The sequence below is a fragment of the Calypte anna genome, chromosome 11 (assembly GCF_003957555.1).
Source record: "Calypte anna isolate BGI_N300 chromosome 11, bCalAnn1_v1.p, whole genome shotgun sequence".
Taxonomy (NCBI): domain Eukaryota; kingdom Metazoa; phylum Chordata; class Aves; order Apodiformes; family Trochilidae; genus Calypte; species Calypte anna.
The window spans coordinates 13,932,618-13,953,996 of record NC_044257.1 but is presented as its reverse complement, the minus strand read 5'-3'; the positions used below and the strand labels follow the sequence as shown (position 1 = coordinate 13,953,996).

At 42.5% G+C, this 21,379-nt stretch overlaps 1 protein-coding gene across 1 annotated transcript in view; it reads right to left on the bottom strand.

Moving 5' to 3' along the window:
- VAT1L (vesicle amine transport 1 like) overlaps positions 1–17,469 on the bottom strand; it is a 45,876-nt gene extending 28,407 nt beyond the window's left edge. Inside the window, exons 1-3 of the mRNA XM_030457757.1 lie at positions 17,136–17,469; positions 11,715–11,844; positions 9,062–9,277 (exon numbers count right to left, since the gene is read on the bottom strand). Coding sequence (XP_030313617.1) covers positions 9,062–9,277; positions 11,715–11,844; positions 17,136–17,365 — 576 coding nt within the window. The 5' untranslated portion in view covers positions 17,366–17,469. The remainder of the gene's footprint in view (positions 1–9,061; positions 9,278–11,714; positions 11,845–17,135) is intronic.
- Between the last annotated feature and the right edge of the window lie 3,910 nt (positions 17,470–21,379).

Here is a 21,379-nt window from a genome sequence, read left to right as displayed (position 1 = left end):
CCATGGATAAACATAGTTCTGTTAATTCCAACCAGAAATCCTGATTATTAGTATGTAAATACCTGTAATCAGCACTTTTGTTTTATTTACAGTAGAATAATTTGATAACCCTGCATACCCCTGGGGTCTCAGCATCCTCACATATAATGTAATTGCTAGTGACAGTCTCCGAGCTGAACATTGCAAGAGAGAATATTATTATTAATAATTTATAATTTATTATTATTATATTATTTATATATGGTGGCATCCAGCAGTTTCAGATTAGTTTGCAACTGCATTGGTCAGTAAACAGCTACACAGCAAAGCACAGTTCAGTTCTCCTTGGGACAAGGAGCAGTAGACAGAGAAGAGAGCAGAAGGGCTGCACTCCTTATTTTAGAGACAAGAAATAAAATAGAGCTGCAAATTGAACAATCTGTTCAGTAACTCAGAGAAATTTATAGCAGGACCTGTGCAAATGCTGACCTGTAGCAGCATAATCCAATTCCAAGCATAAGTTACCTTTTCTTTTTAAAACTGGCCACCATTTTCCTGAGTTGGAATGTCTAATCTCTAAGAAATTATAGGAAAACCCTTAGTGAGGGTCCTCATCTCTCAAGAATGTGTGCTGGAAGCAGAAGAGGTTTCACTTTTCTCATACTTCTTTTCTCTATCACTGTCTTGTTCTGAAGCACAGGGTTTAGCCTAGACAAATATTGTAACATTATATTACAAGAAAAATTAATCTGGATTTTGCACCTCTCCCTAGTAATTTCCACTAGCAAACCTCTTTCCTCACTTTGTGCATATCCCAAAAAAACATTACTCACAGGGATTTAGATAAGTCAATGTTTTATAACATATGCTAGTTGAGTGACATTCTTAAATTATTGATCTATTCTCTAATTACTTTTCTGCATTCTCAATCTAACTTGGGAAGGCAAGAGATAATGAGTATATCCTGAATCAAAAACAATGAATATTTAAAAGGTCAAATATTAGAGTAGAAAACATGTTGATTTTTACCCTGCAGAAGATGATTTAACATTTAACAAACTGACAGTCAGATGAATAGAAGATATTAACAGAAAAGCCAGGATTTGCATAACCTTACTCCTGACTCAAGCTTTTTAGTTTCCTCCTCCCCATAGAGATAAGATTATCTAAAATCCCTGATCAGAATACTTTCCAGCTTTCTATAGATATTGAAAGGCTAAAACTGACTCATATGACCAGTACTTTTATAATTGGATGAATAACATCACTGGAGTATTTTGAGGCAACTCCACAAAACATTCTTCCACAGCTTTCTCTTAATTTGACATTGACTCTTACTTATTCTTGTGCAAAGTATTCTTAGAATTCATATTTCAGACATCTTGCAATAAAGGCTGATACTGGAACTTTCCTGCTTTCCCCACCAAACAGGAGACCTGAACTCAACCTATGAAACTAATTATTTCACTAATTTCTGTGGAATTTGACTAAGCTCCAAAACAGCACTGTGGCCATGCAAGTCACCCTTAAGTCTCTTTTCTAATCCCCCAAGTCATGTAGCCACCTCTGGATTAGTAGTCAGTGCTTAGAGTGCTATACATTTTAATTGCAAGTATGTGAGGCCACAGAAAGACCACAGTTTACAAATGAAGGATGCACAAAGGTTTCTGAGCTGCAAGGAAGAAGATCCTTTTCCTAGGGCTGTGGACAAGCAGGTGAGGTATCCATGCTGGCTCCTGTCCCACTGCACACTCTCACCAGGAAGAAGCCTTTGATCATAGTGGCACACAAGCCCTGTCCCATCTTTTGGATTCCAAAGCCATTCCCCTCATAAAAACTTATTTGTTGCAGACAGACAAACGAGTTTGCTGCTCCCTCCCTGCCCTGACAAAATGGCATCATCTCTGCTACCAGCTTTCACTGTGGAGATCACATGGAGATGGGAAGATGCAACATTTTGTAAGAAAAAGTGTATGAACTAAAATCTTTAAAGAGGGTGTCTAATTACATAAGCATGATCTGAAAACAAAACACTTCACACAGCTCATTTTTTATATGCAATGCAAATTCCTATATATAAGTACAGGTTTTTTCTTTCTCAGGCTGTGAAAATTACTAAGTGGCAAAAACTACTTCTCACTTGGACAATGAATTTCCCTTTTAACAGGATTTAGCAGTCTGAAAAACTGTATAAACTGCTCTACTGAAGGGATAGACATGGTAAGAAAATATTCACTTAAATTGGAATTAATCTCCTTTAAAAATATATTTTCCATATACTACTTATCATGCAGAACTCCTTATGGTGAGTCTTCAAAAAAATTAATAGGTTGGATTAAATCATGCTGTGGAAATGAAGCATGCCTCCTAATATTGCATTTAGGATTACAGTCCTGTGTCTCTTTAGCTTCAACGTCTGTTTGATAGAACCCTCAAGATCCTGCCAGTTTATAAAGTTAGTGGGTTTCCAAAAGGGTCTGACCTGGCACATGCCAGACCTCAGTCTGATGTGCAAGCTGTGCACTGAATTACAGCAGTTATAGCTCTACTGGCTTTCAAGAAAACATCTTTTTTTTTGCTATTATGTAAACTGAGCCCAGCTTTATAGCAGGAGAGAGAAGAAAAAATAACCTAAAAGATACTATCCTGCAAAACTACATCTATTAGGACAAATAGCCTTAGGGAAAAGTTACCATTTCTAGGATATATTTTTGCATCCCAGAGGTGCTACTGCATTTAAAAAAAAAAATAAAAAAAAATCAGACTTAATCTTGCTCAAGAAACCTGTCTGGAACAGAATGTGCAGAGAATCCACATTTCCAAAATGCTTTGATGCATACACATATCTGCTGCTGAAGATGGTATACACAGCACAAACTTAGTAAGAAAACTGCAAGAGAAGACATCTCCTCATCCCTGGCATCAAGGAAAAAATTTCCCTCGTGTGTTCCATTCTGGCTTCTCCTCACTCCATCTCCTGAAAGTGTCATTTTTCCAGTTACAGGAGGGGAAATTGGAAACCAAACCCTAAGGTGAACATTGCAGAGTGGACAAAGTGAAATGTGATTCCTGAACAAGGGTAAGGCAGCATCTGCTACACTCAGTGCACTACAATTAAGTTTTGGAGTAAAGGGAAGACAACTAAAAGTCACCATAAGAAAATTCCTTTTTACTCTCAAAACTTTTTATTTTCTGCAACAATAACCAGAGCGATTTTTCCTACTGCCTTGCAAAATCATGCAGCCAAGGTGCATCCAAAACTCAGAGCTGAATCTTCACCTGGTATAAATCCCCTTCAGCTTAGCAGAGCTGCAGCTGCACACCCCAGCTGAGATGCTCACCTGGAGGATGTAAGTTCTATCTGGAAAGGCAGAATAGCCAAGGAAGAGTTAAGCACTGCCCCTCTGTGACATGACTCAGCAGCAGTTTAGGAACAGGACTTGTCCTCTGGGGAGTGCAGGCCTTTGAGCAGCAAAAAGAAAGGCCTGCAGAGACTGCTGCCTGCTTTGGTCAGGAAAATTGCTTTTCTTGTATGACTTGCCAGGCTTTTGTGTTTGATTAACAGCCTATGTATGCTCTGAGGGAACATCTGGAAATAGAGTCAGGCATGGCACTGGTACTGTCCTGAGCTGCTGAGGGAGCACATCCATTGCAGCAGAGACATTCAGCCCCAGGTACACTGTCTGCCCAGCTCTAAGGGAGAGAGCTTGGGTACTTAAAGCAGTGTAGCCTTGGTTACACAGAGCTCTGTGTGAGCTGATTTATTCCCTTTCTTGGCTGCTGGAGATGAAAAGAGAAAAGCACTTGGGGTATATTCATCAAGTGCAGAATAGCTACGACCTGCTAATAGGAAAATAGCAAGTACAGTCCTGGGAGGTATTGGGTAAAGATTTCAGCAAAGTGGGAAATAGCAATTGTACAGTATACTGGCCAGGATCATCAGAAGAGCTGAGTAAATTCTCATTATTCACATTCAAGAAGGACTGACTTAAACACAGCAGTGCTATTTAATGTGCTCCTACCTGCTATGTGCAGACAGACCTAAATTAAGTCTACCCATACAATGTTTAAAAGGATCAAGGATGCTGTGAGACCTACCTTAAAAAGACTCTGACTTTCACACCACCTTATTGCTGCTTTGCTGCCAACCAGCTCAGAGCCCAGGAAACGTGTATGTATCTGCCTGGATCAGTGTCTGTAGGATGACCAAAGAAACAGACATCTGACCTTAAAGAAAAGGGGCATGAACAAACAAACCTGCTTTCAGCCTGAAAAATACAGGCCAAGGAAAAGACTTTATTCAGAGCTTGTTCTAGCCATAAGCACATATACATCCTACCAAAAAGATCTGACAGAAGTGCCCCAAGAGGAGGGAACAGCTAACACCAGCTGAAGAACAAAGATACATTAACTGGCCACAAATAGTCTGGAAACTGAGGAGGATTTCTCACCAAGTGACACAAAGCAGGGAGAATCAGAAGGGATAAACACACAGGTATTTTTTGAAGAAGAAAAGGTTCCTATATGCTGCCTGCAATAGTGGGTGACGATTTATAAGGAATGCCATTTCTTTGTCAGATAAAATACCACCACTGCAGTGACTCAGTTTGGAACACATCCTCAAATATTTGCAATTTATGCAAAAACGACACAATAAAAAAGAGGGTTCCTGCCAAGCAGTAACCAGTGCTGCCAGGATGACCTAAATCTATTGCCAAGTCAGATTTACCCTTCAAATTCACACATGAGAGCTGCATCTGTAACTTACTCTGTTTGCACTTCCTCTGATGCTGAACCTAAAAGGGAAGGTCAGGATAGCAGTCGATGCTCCTGCATGAAAGGCAGCTTAATTTTAGCATCTGTAAGACAGAAATGCTAAAAAAATGGCTAATAAATCTTCCTTGCATTGGAAGGGTTAAGTGATGAAAATAAAGCATTTACATAATCTTGGTCAATGACCAAGTTTTGTGCTCTAAATGTTCAGAATAGGAAGTATATAAAGAGCAAATAAATAAGCAAATAGGTATAATGGCTGCCTCTCACAAATCTAAATCCCTGAAAGAATTTATTTTCCAGATAGATATCAGAGACACAGAGACTGGATTTATTAAAGCTAGAAGACATTAGCAAAAGGTTTTATGCTTTGGTTTTGTTGGGGTCTTTTTAGGTTTTTTTTAGTCCTTTATTTATACTAATCCAACCAATCCAGGATACAGTTTACAAGTTTACATTAGTAATTTTAAGAGCAACTTTAAATTCTCATACAAGCCTGTGCTCTGACTTGCACTGAATACACTGACTTAAACAGTCTTCATTTTAAAGAATTAATTGCTTCAAACAACAGATCAGTCCCAGCAGGGTGCATTCTACTGCTCAGCTTTCTCAGTGTATTCTCTTCAATTTCCACTTTGCTTCACTTAAAAAAAAGACGTGGGAGTACGCTTGTGAAGGGAGCTACTCCACCATCATCTTAACTGTCATTTCAAATACTAATTGCAGCATTTTACAGTTAAGATAGAACAATATATGTCCTGCAGTAAATAGGACAGGATTCTTGCAAACTCGTATTTCTGGGCATTAATTTCTGTGTGGATTAACAGGAAGTTTTTGAAGTTCCAGTGTTAGCAGACTTTCTCCTTATTTGAGCAATCAGTTCAGAAGGGCAATTAAACATTTCCATAGCTTTAAGCATTTACACTCCGTTTGTATTACACAGTTGTACAATTTGTGAATTATAAAACTGCCCTGATACTTAATGTAAGAGTTTAAGCAGAAGTGTTAAGCATCCTGCCAAGCAGGTACCAGGGAGTGTACAAGAACCCTTGTCCTTGTTTAGATCTTCAGAACCAAACGCTTTGCAAGGTGGTAATTTCTCCCTAAAGTCTGGCTGAATAATGCAATGCAACCATGAGCCTGTACCATGCCTTCTTCCTATAAGGTCTCAAAAATGTCTCCAGCCTGCTTCACTTTCCAGGCTGAGAGCTGAGTCAGTCTCTTTTAACCACCCCTATCTAAGGAAGGAAAAAGAGAGGAAAACCAGACCAACCCTCAAAGGACCCTCCTGTCCAAACCAATCAAAATCAACAAGCAAGCCCTAAGAAACAAAAGCAAATATAATTTCTTCTTTTAAACCCCTCTTTAAGCACTACAGCGGGTCCTCCTCTTCAATACCAACAGTATCACAGAAGCAGAGTTTGAGTGTCCACCTCCCGCCACTTCATTCAGACAAGATGCTTCCCTACAACTAGCCATGTCTCCTACCATAAACAGGGAAGAGGATGATGCTCTGCCATTTCAGCTGAGGGAGACTTACTCATTTGGTATATGGAATAGGATCCATGTTTCTAACAGAGAGACAGGAACGTGAATCTTTTCAAGAGAAGTTATCTTGGGACATGTCCTTTTTTCTCTAAATCATCTTCTGATGCCCCCTGGAACTTTTGGAAATAAGTAAACTGACCTATCTAAAGCACCCTGTCAGACATTAAAGGATACCATCACATATTTAATCACACCTCAGGTACAGATGGGAAGACCACTGCTATAGTTACATCACTATAAAAAATATCCATAAACTAAAATAAAAGCCACATAAATAAACTGAAGCAATACATAAGCAAAGGTCCTAGAGAATATTCCTAACTCTACTGAAAAAGTTGCAGGATCCTCCTAAAGGGGAGTGGGGAGCCAGAACAAAGAACCTCACAAAATTTTTGAAGCAACAAGTTCTTTTTCATAAACTGCCTGAAACAGCTAAAATAATTATCTTGCATAATGAGAAAAAAACAATTACAAACTGCTAGTCCTACAGGGAGCCTATTGTCTCAGTAAAGAGTTATGGAATTTCTATGACCTTTAGAAAGAAAATGGACAGGTTTCTCACTTGCTGCAAGTGGGAATGGCCTTTCTATCTATTAAAGCAACAGCACAAAAAATACAACATAAAAAGAAATTAATTGAAGCATTTCACTAAGAATTTTGTGAGAACCATTTGTTTGATTGAGCCTGTTAAATTTTTCAAAGGATTAACAGATTATTAGAGTGGTTTAAAGAGTAAGACAGACCCCTCTGAAATCTATGTCTAGCTAGCAGAAAAGAAAACCTTCCATGCACCAGTGATACTTTACCTGTAAGATCCATCAAGCAATGGGAAAAGTCTTCCCTTTCCAGTTTTAACTGTACATGCTCTGCCCTTACGAGGAACAACAGGCTGCACCAGGCACTCTGATGACACAGTGATCAGCATTCTGCCCAGTGGGCCAGCCAGACCCATCACTCTCTTACATACAGTCCCTCCCTGGATCACACACAGACTGATGTCAGTCACTGGCCAACCTGGCTGTCCTTCCTGCATCTCTGGTCTTTTCCATGGAAACCCTATTTAATCTGGTCACTTCTTGTTCTTCTGACTGCCAACCAGGACCCATCTCTCTCTCTCAGAGAAGGTTCACAAGCAGCCACAGCAGAGGACCAGTCAAATCCTGCTTGTGGAGCATCTGTGATAACAGGGAGTAAGCCAGCAGCTCCTTACAGGAACAGCCCAGCCCAAAGGTTGGGCACTAGTGAAGAAGACCATGTGAGAGTTGGTAGAGCATTAACAGTGCTTCAGGAAGAGAGGAAGAAATAACAGAGGAGAGTGGGATTAGAAAGAGGAAGAGAGAAATAAATAAATTTAGCAAGGACACTTTATCTTAGTAAGGCAAAAGAGTTGATTTTCTCTAGATCCATGCATATGCACAGGGATTGCTTTTGGGTGTTCTGCTAACTCTGTGTCAGCTGGGCAAATGGCCCTCCAGCTACAGCCAAACCTTTGAATCCTGTAGAATATACATACAGTCCCCCTGAATGTGTGGCTTCATGTTTCTTTAACAGTCCTAAACTCCACATGAAAAGATTTAATATTAAAGAACAGTAAAGTCAGCCAGAAGGCTCTAGGTTGTCCTGTGCTGAAGCATAATACGATTATAAATTCCATTCCTTTGCAGAAGTACTGCAAGAGGACCCTTTAGTGCAAGTAGGATTATTGTTAGCTAAAAATATTTGGTATATGGAACTCGTGAATTTATTCCTTTGGCTGCAGCCTTCTTTTATATGAGAACCTGAAAGAAGGCCTAAGAGCATAGAATTAGGGATAAGGTGTTTGGGGCTGCCAAGCAGGCTTCAACAGACAACAGAATATTTGTTTAGCATAAAGAAGGCACAACAGGAAAATAATTTGAAAAGCTGAGATCTCCTTATGTTCTCAGGTCATAAAATCTGTCTTGTGGAAAAGGACTGCAGAATCTCAAATGTAAACAAGCTTCCCTGTCAGTATCTTATATTTTGCACAAGCCTAAAAATTTTCCAGAGATTTTTCTAAAAGATAGGTCAAGGAACTGGTAACACAAAATACTGACTTCTTCTTTCATTCTTTGGCCTGGCATTCCACCAAATTCATCCTATTGTAGCTTTGCCCATGCAACACACTTCCTTACTCATGATCCTAACTATGCATGCAGCAGCAACCACTGACTCCAATTCTGCATTTCTGTATTTTCCATAGGGTCGGAATAATGCTTTTCATTGCTCCCAATCCCTCTACAATAAAGGAAAAAAAAAAAAAAGCCTTTCACAGAGAAAGCGTCACACACACTGCACATGGCATTTGCAGGAGTGTTCCAAGACGACAATTTACTGCAAGTTATTGCAAGGAGGATTATGGTTACCTTACAAATACCTTGTGCAGGGAGTTGGTTTATGTGTTCCTTTCATTACAGCCTTCTTTTACACAGACGTAGTACAAGGTGCATAAGTTCAGGAATCTAATCTTTGGGACAACAGTTGCTCCTTGATCTCTCACAACCCATTAGTGGGTTTTGGAGGTGGCTTTGAGTAGAGTTTATTGTCAGAATAGTTTTATTTCACCAGAAACTCCTGCCAACCATTCACATCAGTATTTTGATGAGAAAACAGACGGAGTTTCTCCCACTGCAATCTCTCACATAGGGAATATCACACAGGGATAGTAAATCATACTGTGGGGTCTGGTTCATTTCAGAAATCGAGATGCAGACCCCTTCAGCTAAGAGAAGTTCCAACTTACCACCCCACCTCCTGCTGAGTGCACCAGCACAGACATGCCTTCTCTCAGGTTAGCAACTTCAAAGAGCATCATGTAGGCAGTTACAAAGTTCATGGGAAATGCTGCAGCTTCAGAAAAAGTCATGTCATCTGGGATCTTGTAGACAAATTCTACTGGGGTACATACAACTTCAGCCCATGCACTGTAATTTACAAAAGCCATAACTCTGTCTCCAATCTACAAAAAAGGAAGAAAACAACATTTAGGATATGCCTGCAATTGAGAATGTAGGGACCAACTTGTAAGGTATACAGCTTACCTGTTCAAGCTATATGTTGCTAACTGACTGTGAAGATAATGGTGGTCCCCATCTTTGACAAAATAGAAATTAAGCTGCTCAGCTTTGGGCTTTTGCCATTTGTTAAATGCAATTATTTTAAAAGTTGAATTTAGCAAAAATATACAAACAAACTTGAATAGGCAAAACTACACTTAAGATAATTTTCACTTTGCTTTCTGTCTTCACACTAATTCAGGCATCTTCTACTCTGTCTTAGACCTCTTTGCCTTTCTATGATGCAGCAACTAAATCAGCATCCTTAGCCATGAAAGGAGCTCTTCAGTAAACTCACAGTATAGGTAATAAGGCAGGAACAGCATCAAACTTGAGGACTGCATATTTAACTAACAGCAGCTGTCCCTCTCAAACACCTTTGCTTAACTGCCTGATATTCTCTATCTTACATTCTTTAGACACACTATAGGTTGTTCTTGGACTATTTCGACTGTATTCCACAGCAAGGGAGTAAAGCACTACATTTTTACCTTCAGGCAAACATTTCTAGCACAACAACATTTTGGTCTCCAGAGTACTTGTCATCACCTTGGCTTTGGGACATTGTAGGTTTGCTAAAAGCTAAGGTGCTGCTGACAGATCTGAAGGGCTTGTCTTTTTTAGAATGAGGATGCTGAAGCAGAACTGTCATCCCTAAATGCCTCCTCCTTTTGTAAAACACATTTTGTAAAAGACTCAGCGCTGGTGAGGCCACACCTCGAGTCTTGTGTCCAGTTCTGGGCCCCTCAGTTCAGGAAGTATATTGAGGTCCTGGAGCGGGTCCAAAGGAGAGCAACCAGGCTGGTGAAGGGACTCGAGCACAGGCCCTGCGAGGAGAGGCTGAGGGAGCTGGAGCTGTTCAGCCTGGAGAAGAGGCGGCTCAGGGGAGACCTCATCACTCTCTACAACTCCCTGAAAGGAGGGTGTAGCCAGGTGGGGGTTGGTCTCTTTTCCCAGGCAACTCTCAGCAAGACAAGAGGGCATGGTCTCAAGTTGTGCCAGGGGAAGTTTAGGTTAAGTATTAGAAAGAATTTCTTTACAGAGAGGGTGATCAAGCATTGGAATGGGCTGCCCAGGGAAGTAGTGGATTCTCCGTCCCTGGAGATATTTAAAAAGAGACTGGATGTGGCACTCAGTGCCATGGTCTAGCAACCGCAACGATGGTTCAAGGGTTGGACTCGATGATGTCTGAGGTCCCTTCCAACCCAGCCAATTCTATGATTCTACGATTCAAATTAACAATGCCTCACCAATAACCACTCTGTGGATCCTTTTTGCTGTTAGAGAAGCATTAAAATCTAAAATTTGGAAGGATTAATTTGTGAAGATATTATTATGTCCCATCTCCTTGCAAACAAGGCAAATGGTTACCAAAAAGAATGTTGGGACCCTGCTGGAAACGAAATTCACCATTGTCTCCACTCAGCTGAAAAATTTTACAGCTCTTCTAGAATAGTGAAAATGTCACCTTTAAATAAAAATATTTTAGGTAATCTCCTTCTCAAGATCAAGATTCAATACTAATTCAAAAAAATCACTTACTTGATGACATGACTGACTCAACAAATAGCTAAGATAAGACTGACATGCATTAACTCAGTTTTCATTTCAAAATTTTTTTATCTATCTAGGAAATAAAGTGCAAGATTGAGGGGAGTATAGAAGTTTAACATCTGTAATGGAATAGGAGGTAGGACATAATTTTATATGTAATAAGAGATACGAAAGAGTACATAATGACAAATAGTTACAAAAGCTTTATTATATATTTTAACTATTTGTCATTTTTTACTATTGTGTTGGAAGAAATAGATCTTTTTTCTGAGTGATCAGAATAAGTCACATATGCAGAATCAGGGCCCCAGTTTTATATGCATCTCATGGATGCACAGGGTGTAAGAAGTAATGATTGATGTAGATGGGGGTCTCATTAATTCAGGATCGAAAGCTAGAACCAGAATCAGCAGTGCATGGGCTTTGAGGAACAGAGCAATGACAGGAAAAATGGCCAAAAAAAGAATCTTAACAAGTTAACTCAATTTATTTTACTTTTTAAAAGCAAATCAGTCAGGCTTTCAAGTTCCTATCTAGCCATCATGACACGAACATGCACAAGGGACTTTTCAGGAAGGATTTCAAGGAGATGACAGTGCTGACTTTGGAAACTAATTCAAGAGGACATTCTCATGCTTGGGAAGCAGCAAGGAAAAATTGCCCTTTCAAATCTCAACAGGGTAGAGAAGTTTGCTATCACTGGCAGACCAAAAGGGATTAGGGACAAGATACTTCGAATTGGAAATTATTTACTCTTGCTCTTGAAAAAAAAAAAAAAAAATTTACCTCAAATCCTTTCACACTATCTCCAAGAGCTTCTACAATTCCAGAGCATTCAAACCCAGGAACAAGAGGAGTCTTAGGAGGGTTGTCGATATTTCCCTGTCGCACCATCAAATCAATGAAGTTCAGACCACTGTAAAATAGAAGGGGGGTAGGGAGGAGACTATTACCATAGACCAAAGCAGAGGAAAAATACAGGTCTTCTCCTGTTGTCTCAGGTCTGCAAAAATCTTGAAGCATCTTGGTGTTGTCTTTTATATGCTATTCAATATTATTAAAACTTTGGTTTTCTAGGCAGCCACACACAAAAAACCCAACTTACAACCCAAAGAGGTAGCTTTTATCTTTTGTGTCCATATATTGACTAGTGGCACAAATGCCAAACATAGTTAAAACTTCTAAAACTCCTAACTAGCTAAAATGTGCTTCAGCATTAATCCATTGACCCAAACACAGTTCTTTATTTACTGTCAGCCAAAACTGGTGCATATTAACTCCTCCAACCACATGAAGCTACACACAGCCAGTCCCACTTACATAGATGATGCCAGCAACTGCTTGGATACATAAAATTACTGATACATACAAGACTTTAGAAGATGGAGTATTAGTCAGATACTAATCAAGACACAAACAGATTGAGCAGACCCACAAACAAAAAAGACAGCAGACAGCACTACATAAGCAGGAACACAAGACAGCATTTCTGAGATGTAGGTCACTGGGGAAGGCTGGGGCTGGGCGAGGAAATTCTTCCAAATATAAGTATTTGTAATTATGGTTGAGGATTTAAGAGCATTTTGAACCCACACTTTCAGCTCTGTCAAAGCAAGATTATAGCTATTTCTTGAAAAAGACAACTTTGACAATCCAGCGTGACAAACTCAGGAGAAAAATTAAAACAACAACCAACCAAACCCCTAAAATACTCATACACAAAGCTCATAACAGCAGCCATATGGAAGGTAAAGAAGGGTTTGGAACAATTACACTGGGAAACTTTGAAATTATTCTGGAAAGACCACTACTTATCCAGTGGCTAAGATTGCCTCCTATATCACCACTGTGATGTTGATAATGAACAAGAAATTCCAAATAACAGAACACCTGCAAGGGTGTTATTTTGTTGTATATAATGTTGTTATCATTTGGGGAAAAAGGAAGAAACAAACCACCATGAAACCAAAACTCCTGCAACATTCATGGTGACAACCATTGCCTGTGTACATTAACTACAGTGATGATCTTTTGAATGGATCTTTCTACACTGTAAGCATTTTACAAAAAGATAACTTTTTCTACATTCTGTCAAGAGCAGCCTGAGGCAGAACTGTGATGCAAAAAATGGTGTATGAACACACACTGTGACATCACAAGTAGGCAACAGACTGATGGATACGATTTGATAATGACATATGATTACAAACACATTACTGCAGCTCATTCTAGAAACATTTTTACAAAATAACTTGTCAAGACAATTTGGGAAAGGACACATTTTTCTGCATCTAACCACATAATAGTAGCAATATAGCAATAGTAGCAATTCTGTTCTGCTCTAGCACCATTTCTCTTTCATCTATCCTCAACTGAAGGCAGAAATACTAAATAAAATAGTTAATATCTATTAGAACCAACTTACAAGAGTTAATACTAGAACAGCGGTGATAAGGAGAGAAAAAAACATTGCATAAGGTATGCAATACCCAAGTCACATGTTTTTATCATCATAGCTGGAACATACAGTGTTGATCAGCATTTATAATAATTTTCAGTCACTTTCCAGAGTTTCTTCTTTCACTTCACCTTTAATCTCCTATAGGTCTATGTGTTTTCACATTGCTGTTACTCTCGTACATGCATTTGTTTTCATTCTTCTCCCCTTTCAGATAAGGACAAGCCAACTTGGCACTCCTTGCTCTGTTCCATGCACTCAAGGCTGCCCAATACCTTCTACTGCAAAATATCAAATCATGCAGACCATCCTTCCCATGCACCCTTTGGTCTGAAGATGTTCTACTTTTTATCTTTCTTTGTTCACTCCAAGACTCCACCGAAATTAACTTCTGAGGGAAATGAAATACAACAGAGCAAATATGAGGCCCAGTGAGTTTTACCTTCTTAAAATCCTTCCTCTTACCCCTGGCCAGTAAATTTCCTGACAATGTTCAAAAAATGAAAAGGTTTCAAATTGTTGTACCTTGTGGGTTTACCCAGAAACACCCACAGTGTATGAACAAGGATGCCTTTAAGGACAAAACTGATACACTCTCAACTACTTGCTATACTTTAGATTTCTTTTATTTGTTACCAGTTTTTTTTTAAAGTACTGGTATCTCACAGTCACAGGGTCACTTCTGCCTCATTCCTCATGATGCACATGTATAGTGTCACAGGGAAGAAATACTTATGAGGGAAAAAAAAAACCAAAACCCAAACCAAAACTAAAGGTACGTAATTACAGGGCAGCATTTCTTATTCACACATCCTATCTGAAACCCTGATTTGGTTTGCTCTAGCTAATAATCTTTTAAACAATATGCAGGCTGCAATTTACAATACAAACAAACACAGCAATTTCAACCGCTTGGTTGTTATCAATCAAAAATGATTTCAGGAAATGTGGAGAAGCTGTGACTCATCTCGGACATCGATGGCTGCTCCATTTCTTAGTCACTGAATGAGACGAACACATGACTCATCTCAGCTGACACATTTTCAATTGGATCATTGATATTCCAGACCTTCAACAGAATTATTCAGCTGGCTTCATGCTAATAGCAACATGTCCTCCACCTCCTCCACTTAGAGTACCACACTAGAAAATGTATATATATAAGATTTAACTGGTGTGTACATATGATACAAATGGTACCATCCCACAGAGAATGCAAAGACCACATAGAACTTGCACTTTTTACTGATACATTATATTCCTCAGGTAGGAACACATTCCTCTTGAAATAAAGGTTATTTTTCTCCACAAGTTAATGGAGAAAAATGATCATGTATAATGATGGCTAACTGAATTTCAACTGAAATCATTATTTGTTATCACTATGTCTTAAGACAGCAGCCCATGCATTAACACATGCCCACTGATGTTTTTCTCACTCTGTCTCCCAGCCCACAAGTCCATCATCACTCTGATCAATCTTCTGTATTTACAGACTCAAGTCAAGAAGATCAGTAAATTGATTTTGCCATGTTTGGAAGCACACTTTGGTGACCTGGTCACATTTCATCCTTAGGGCCATTTCCAGCCAGGAATGACAAGCAGACACTATTCAGCCTGCAGGCTGCTCTGCCATGGAAGGAAGCTTCCAAAACACACATGGTGTTTTGTGACCTGGCAGTCACTATGAAGCAGCTGAGCGGGTGTGCAGATGTCAAAGAGCAGGTGAGGAACTTGCACAGCTCAATGATGATAATGCCACCTTGGAAAGCAACTGTAGTTGTAGCAAAGCTGAATACTTCTATTTTATAGCTAAGTGGGTTTTTTGCAGGTAACTTGCTCTTTTTGATACACATGTATCTACTGCTTTGATGAAAGTGGAACTCATACAGACACTGGAGAGTGCTGCAAACCCTACAGGCAATTAAAGTGCTTTGTCCATCTGCTCAGAACATTTTTAGTTTTGCGTGCTAACTTCTGTTAACTCAATGGCTGCAAAAAAACCCACAAACAACATTCAGAAAACAATACAGCCCATATTCAAATGGAATTACATCCCTTCTTGATAGCAAAATGAGCAACCCAGCAACTATTATGCTACAAGTATTTCTTATGTTCACCTAGCATGGAATTTATTCTATTTCTCATTATGACTATTAGAAAAATAAAAAGCCAATGTGAGTGCAAAATCTCCCAGCCCTTGATTTATTAGCCCTCACTCCAACTGATGAATATCACAGAATAGCTTAGGTTAAAAGGAACCTTAGAGATCATCTAACTTCAACATCCCTGCCATGGGCAGGGACACCTCTTAACTACAGGAGGTTGTGCAAAGCCTCATCCATCCTGGCCTTGAACACTTTCAGGGAGAGGGCACCCACAACTTCTTTGGGCAATCTGTTCCAGAGTCTCACCACCCTTGTACTGAAGAATTTCCTAAGATCCAGTCTAAACCTATTTGTCCTAAGTTTAAAACCATTTAAATTTATCAGGATTTTTCATAGGCAACGTTTTAGGATATGAAAGGAAATACATAGGTCACAAACCTTATGAACCCTGTAAGTACAGGAAGGAAAATCAGTGTTTGAACAGGCCAAGACATTCAGCTACAGCAGCCTATCAGGATGTTCAAAGATCTGAATGATGTATCCAGTGGATGTGCCTCAAAACAAACTCTGCTCTATACAAGTACTGTTTTTAATGCAAGTTACTTCTGAAACAAACAACTTGGCCTTCACCTTGGAATTTATCTCCCAGAAGCAGCATGTTTTCACACAGCACAAGAGGACAACAACAGATAAATCCCTGCCTAAGCAAAATTAATTTGGTCTTTAGTACACATCAAGTTGTGTAATACTATCCTACTGTTTCTTCTGTCACCTAAAAAAATAATCTTATTCTCATGAAGGAACATGTGCACTGAGAATCAGCTATCTAGGAAAAACAGGCTGCTCCATTTATCTGGGGGGGGAAAAAAAAATTAGCCTTCAAGGAAAGCTCGTTTTCAGGATGCTACCAGATTGCTAGCCACTTGTCAACCAGGCACAGCAATTCAACACTGCTAAGTTATCTCCAGCCCCAGCTACACTGTCACACCAGCTCTGAGGAAAAACCGATGACTAAACAAAGTAATTCCCGGGAAGAAAATATCAGCTAAGATCAGCCAGAAAAGGGACAGGTGCTGAGCAACACACACATATGCTGAAACATAGCTGGCCAGTTTTTTTTTCCTCCATTTCTCCCTGCTGGTAGCATGAAAAATCAATGACAGGTTTTTGTTGTTTGGGGTTTTTTTGCCTTCATAGCAGCTGCTGACAGCACACAAACCCCCGGCTTTACTCCACGCCCGCCGTGTACCCAGCCAGGTAGCTCAGCCCTGGCTGGGGGGGCTCCCAGGAGCTCCCCCGGGCACCTGCGCCGCGGGGCTAGAGGCTGCAGAGGCGGCTCGGAGCGGGGCTCCCCGCCGAGGGGGAAGCCACAAGTGAGGAAGTTGGTGCAAGAGCCTCTCTGCGGGCTGACACTCGCAGCCGGGCTCCCCGGCAGCCCCCTCCAGCCAGGCAAGCCCCGCTGCGGGGCAGGGCCGGCAGCGCAAGGAGCGGGGGATGGCGAGACGCGGGGTCTACGCGGGGGAGCCCCCGGCCCGCGCCCGCCCGCCCACCCGAGGGGACCCGCACCCCGCCCGCCCCCCGCGGGGCTGCGTCCCCTCTACCGCCCCGGAGGGAAGGACAGTGCGAGAAGCGATACTGGACCAGGCTTTCACGCGGATCTTCAGCTCCCCTTCCTGCGGCTCCGGCATGACTTTCTTGGACACACGGAGCTTGTTGAGCCCTCCAAAGGCGGACAGCACCACGGCTCTCATCTCCTTCGTGTCCCCGGACCGCAGGCTACCGGCGGCGCTGCCCTCGGCGGCATCCTTGCCGCCCTCCTTCTCGATCATCTGCTCCGTCTCCTCCGCTCGCTGCGCTCCCTCCTTGGCCATGGCGGGGCTGCGGCGGCGGCGCGGCTCCCGCCTGCTGCTCCTATGCCAGGCGCGGTGCCGCCGTCTGGAATGGCCGCGGGCACGGCGCGGAGCGGCACGGCCCGGTCCGGCCCCCCCTCACCACCTCCCGCCGCAATGCACCGATTAGCGGCGCAGCTCCATCCGCCACGGAGAGAGGCGTCCCCGCCGCGCTCGGACGACAGGGACGGAGGAAGGGGACGCTGGCGTCGTGAGGGGAGCGCCCGGGGCCGCCGCCGTACCGAATCCCCAATATCGCACGTGGCGGCCGGGCGGGGCAGCCCTTCCCCTGAGGCGGCCTCGGGGGGTCCCGGCTCGCTCCCTCTGTGAGGGGCGGCCGGGGCAGGGGGCGGCCCGCCCTCCCCCTGAAGCCAGCGGGGATCCTCTCCTTACGGGCTGGGAATCGAGCACCTGAACCGCAGGTTGGAACCCGCAGCCGTGGCCCCGCTCTCGCCCTCTGGCCCTCCGAGCAGGGGCCTGGAGGTGCCTCCACACACTTACGAGGCAATGATGAAAGATCTGCCCCCTCCCAGCCCCCCGATCCTTTCATCTTTAGTCCTGGGCACAGCCCGAAGCCTCCCAGGAGCTGGGCGGCAAGTTGGGGCAAAGCAGATGTCTGATGAAACTCACCTCGTGCCCTCTATGTCCCACACCTCGTGGCATCACGGCTTGAATCTCCACTTAAGGTGCCCAGATCCTGATTGTTACTAGGGAACAGGGTGAGTAAAGTCACTCCCTACCCATTCCTTCTCCTGAAGCCGCTCTTGGGACCACCTAAATGAATACTCTTACAGGTCACAACTGACACATGCACTGGCCTGGTTTGGGGGCCCTCAGAAGGCTCAGGCATCAGCCACTGAGCCCTGTGTTGATGAGGATGGGTGGCCAGTAGCCTCACCTCTGACTGCTGAGCATGGGTTTTTAGGGGATTGCTCTCTGTGGTTCCATAGGTGTCTAAATTTGGATTATTGAGTTCAGCGCTAGATGCCCCACATGAAGTTGGTTTTGGCCCCTCGGTCTGAGCGAGTCCACTTCTTACGTGCCTCAAGCAGTGCATTTATGGAGTTCATGTATTTATGGAGCTCATGTATTTATGGAGTTTCAGAATTCATTGCAGTGTGCTGTGTGTGCAGTGAGAGTCTGCAGAGGTACTGCAGACCTCTCTCTGGACACAGTTCTTCCATCACCCCCCCTCCCCTGCACAGCTGTGTTCATCTTAGAATCATAGAATTGGCTGGGTTGGAAGGGACCAAGAGATCAAGTCCAACTCTTGATCCACTACCACCACGGTTACTAGACCATGGCACTCAGTGCCACATCCAGTCTCTTTTTAAATATCTCCAGGGATGGAGAATCCCCTACTTCCCTGGGAAGCCCATTCCAATGTCTGATGACCCTCTCCATAAAGAAATTCTTTCTAATATCCAAACTAAACCTCCCCTGGCACAACTTGATCCCTCCTTATCAGCCCCACCAACTTATAGGCTAGAGTCCTTTTGCCCTTGCTAGACAGATGAAGCCCATCTGGTTGGAAGAGAGACTAGGTTTGATGAAATTTGGCCCATGGTCAAAAAACCCAAAGTTCCGCCGGTGGCACCAATCCCTTAGCCACCTACTGATACGATAGGTTTTCCTACTCCTCATTCATCTCTGCTACTTCAGGAATTGAGGCGAACACCACCTCTACTCCTGACCCATCGACTAAACGACCCAGTGCCTTGAAGTCCTTTTTAATTGTCTTAGCACTTCTTCCATTAATGTCATCACTGCCAGCCTGGACTACCACCAGTAGATAATAATCAGAGGGCTGAATTAGCTGGAGGAGTCTCCTACTAATATCCCTCACCAGGGCCCCAGAAAGGCAGTAAGCCTTCCTGTGGGATGGGTCTGGTCGACATATAGGGCCCTCAGTTCCCCTCAGAAGGGAGTCATCAACTACAACTACTCTTTTTTTTCTTTGTAGCTGTGGTTGTAACCTGTCTGGTAGATGGGGGGTGAACAGGAGACCTTCCAGACAGATCTTCCTCTTGTCTGTCCTCTGCCTGATTCTCTGAGTCCAGGGCCTCATATCTGTTCTCTAAGGGCACCTGCGAAGATGGTGGAGGTTGAGAGGGCATTCTTTTGCCTCCTGATGAGGGACCTGTTTCCATTCCCTCCCATCCACCTGGTTTGCTCCAACTGCCTGATGGCAGAAAGTGAGGGGCTTCACCATCTCCTTCTGGACTTCTTTTGGGTTAGAAAGGGTGTGACTCCACCAGCCAATTTCCCTTTCACTGTCCCTAGTACTTCTTACTCTCTCTACCTCCTCCTTGAGCTCTGCCATCAGGCACAGCAAGTCATTCACCTGCTCGCATCACACACAGACCCCACTCACACTGTCCTCTGGTGCTAACACCAGGCTCAGACACTCTACACAGCCAGAGGCCTGAACAGCTACGTCCCTCTTGCTGTCCCTCTTAAGGGGTTCCCTCTGTGTGGACACACCTACATCTTAACAGAACAGGTTTTGCTTTTTTGGAGACCGTTGCTCCTTCAAGAGAGCTGGGAGCTGGCTGTGCCCCTTCTGCTTCCCCTGCCTGCGCAAACTGCCTCGCTAACTGCTGTGCCCCATTGCTATTCCTATGGTGCTCTTCTTTGTAATAGCCCTGTCTGCAGTGCTGGGTGCTGCCCCTTTATCAGCTGCTTGGCCTCGCCTGAGAGCACCAGCAGAAGTTCCAGGACCTTCCTGACTCATGGTAGGTACTGACACCATTGTGTCTTAGGGCTCTGGATTTCTTGTTGTCCAAGTTCGTCAATATTTTTAAATTTCACTGGATGCTTTAATTTGATTTTGTGTTATGTATGCAGTGTATTGTATTTAGAGGAAGCAAAAAAAACTTTAAAATGTTTTAGCTATAATGAGTGGGGTAAAACACTCACATTAAACAACACAGTGATAGTGTAGGAATGGACAGTTTTTGTATTTATTTTTTTTTTACTTAGTAATAACTGTTTGGGTTTTGTTTTTTTTTTTTTCTGTCTAGCCTGTAAAATGTTTTCAGGCAAACTATTTTTTAAAAGTATTTTTCTGATAATTTATCATCTAAGCCTGTCATAAATGAAGCAATAAACAAACATGTATGGAGCAAAGGAGAAGGAGTACTGGCCAGTGGAAAGCTTCACTGGCTAGAAGTTGAAGCAGATTTTATCAAAAGTTAAGTCTGAAGGAGTCAAAGACCTCTGACATCATCCTTAAGATATGTTTTGGATGAAGATTCAAATCCACCTCATTAACACCATCAAGAATTTTCTGTGTGACGTATTAAAGTGATGCCATCCGCTTCATTCTAAGTAACAGCCTGTGGAGGGATCTAACCATTTCAAAGGTCAGGAAGCGTTTTTCTTCCCCTGTTCCCCTGGTAATAGCATGAATATTCCCTTCCCTGCTCCCTTTACTTGGCTAATTCAGTGCTGTAATAGGGAATACAAAGTTCTGTCACTTTAGATCTGGCCATTTGAATGCACAACCAGGCGGGCAGCAGCTGAATAAAGAATAATGTGCATTTGACTGTGAATGATTCACTCAGCTGGGATCTTATTACAATTCTAACTCAAATGAATGGTAAAGTGCAGAGTGACTGGGGAAGGTAAAGCAGAAAGCATATGTGAACAAAGTGACATCCAGAAAAATGCAGAGGGTGTGGGGCAGCTCACTCATATCACTCCAGTGGTCTGAAACATCCAAAGAAGTGAATTTGGACCTTCAGATTGTGTTTGTTTTGCACTGGTTTGTCTGTTGCTGTAGTCCTGTTTTCTCTTGATGGGAATTTTCTGATGGACCCGACCCATAATGATTTAAAGGTATCTCTATTCCTCCTTGGTCCCAAACCAAAAGTAATTTATCCTAAGTGATTTAGCAAGTGTAAGTGATTGAAAGATGGCCATTTCATAGAAATGAAATGCCTTGCTGATGGTAGTGCTTGTATGTGTCAGGTGTGACAACTGAGGTGACATGCA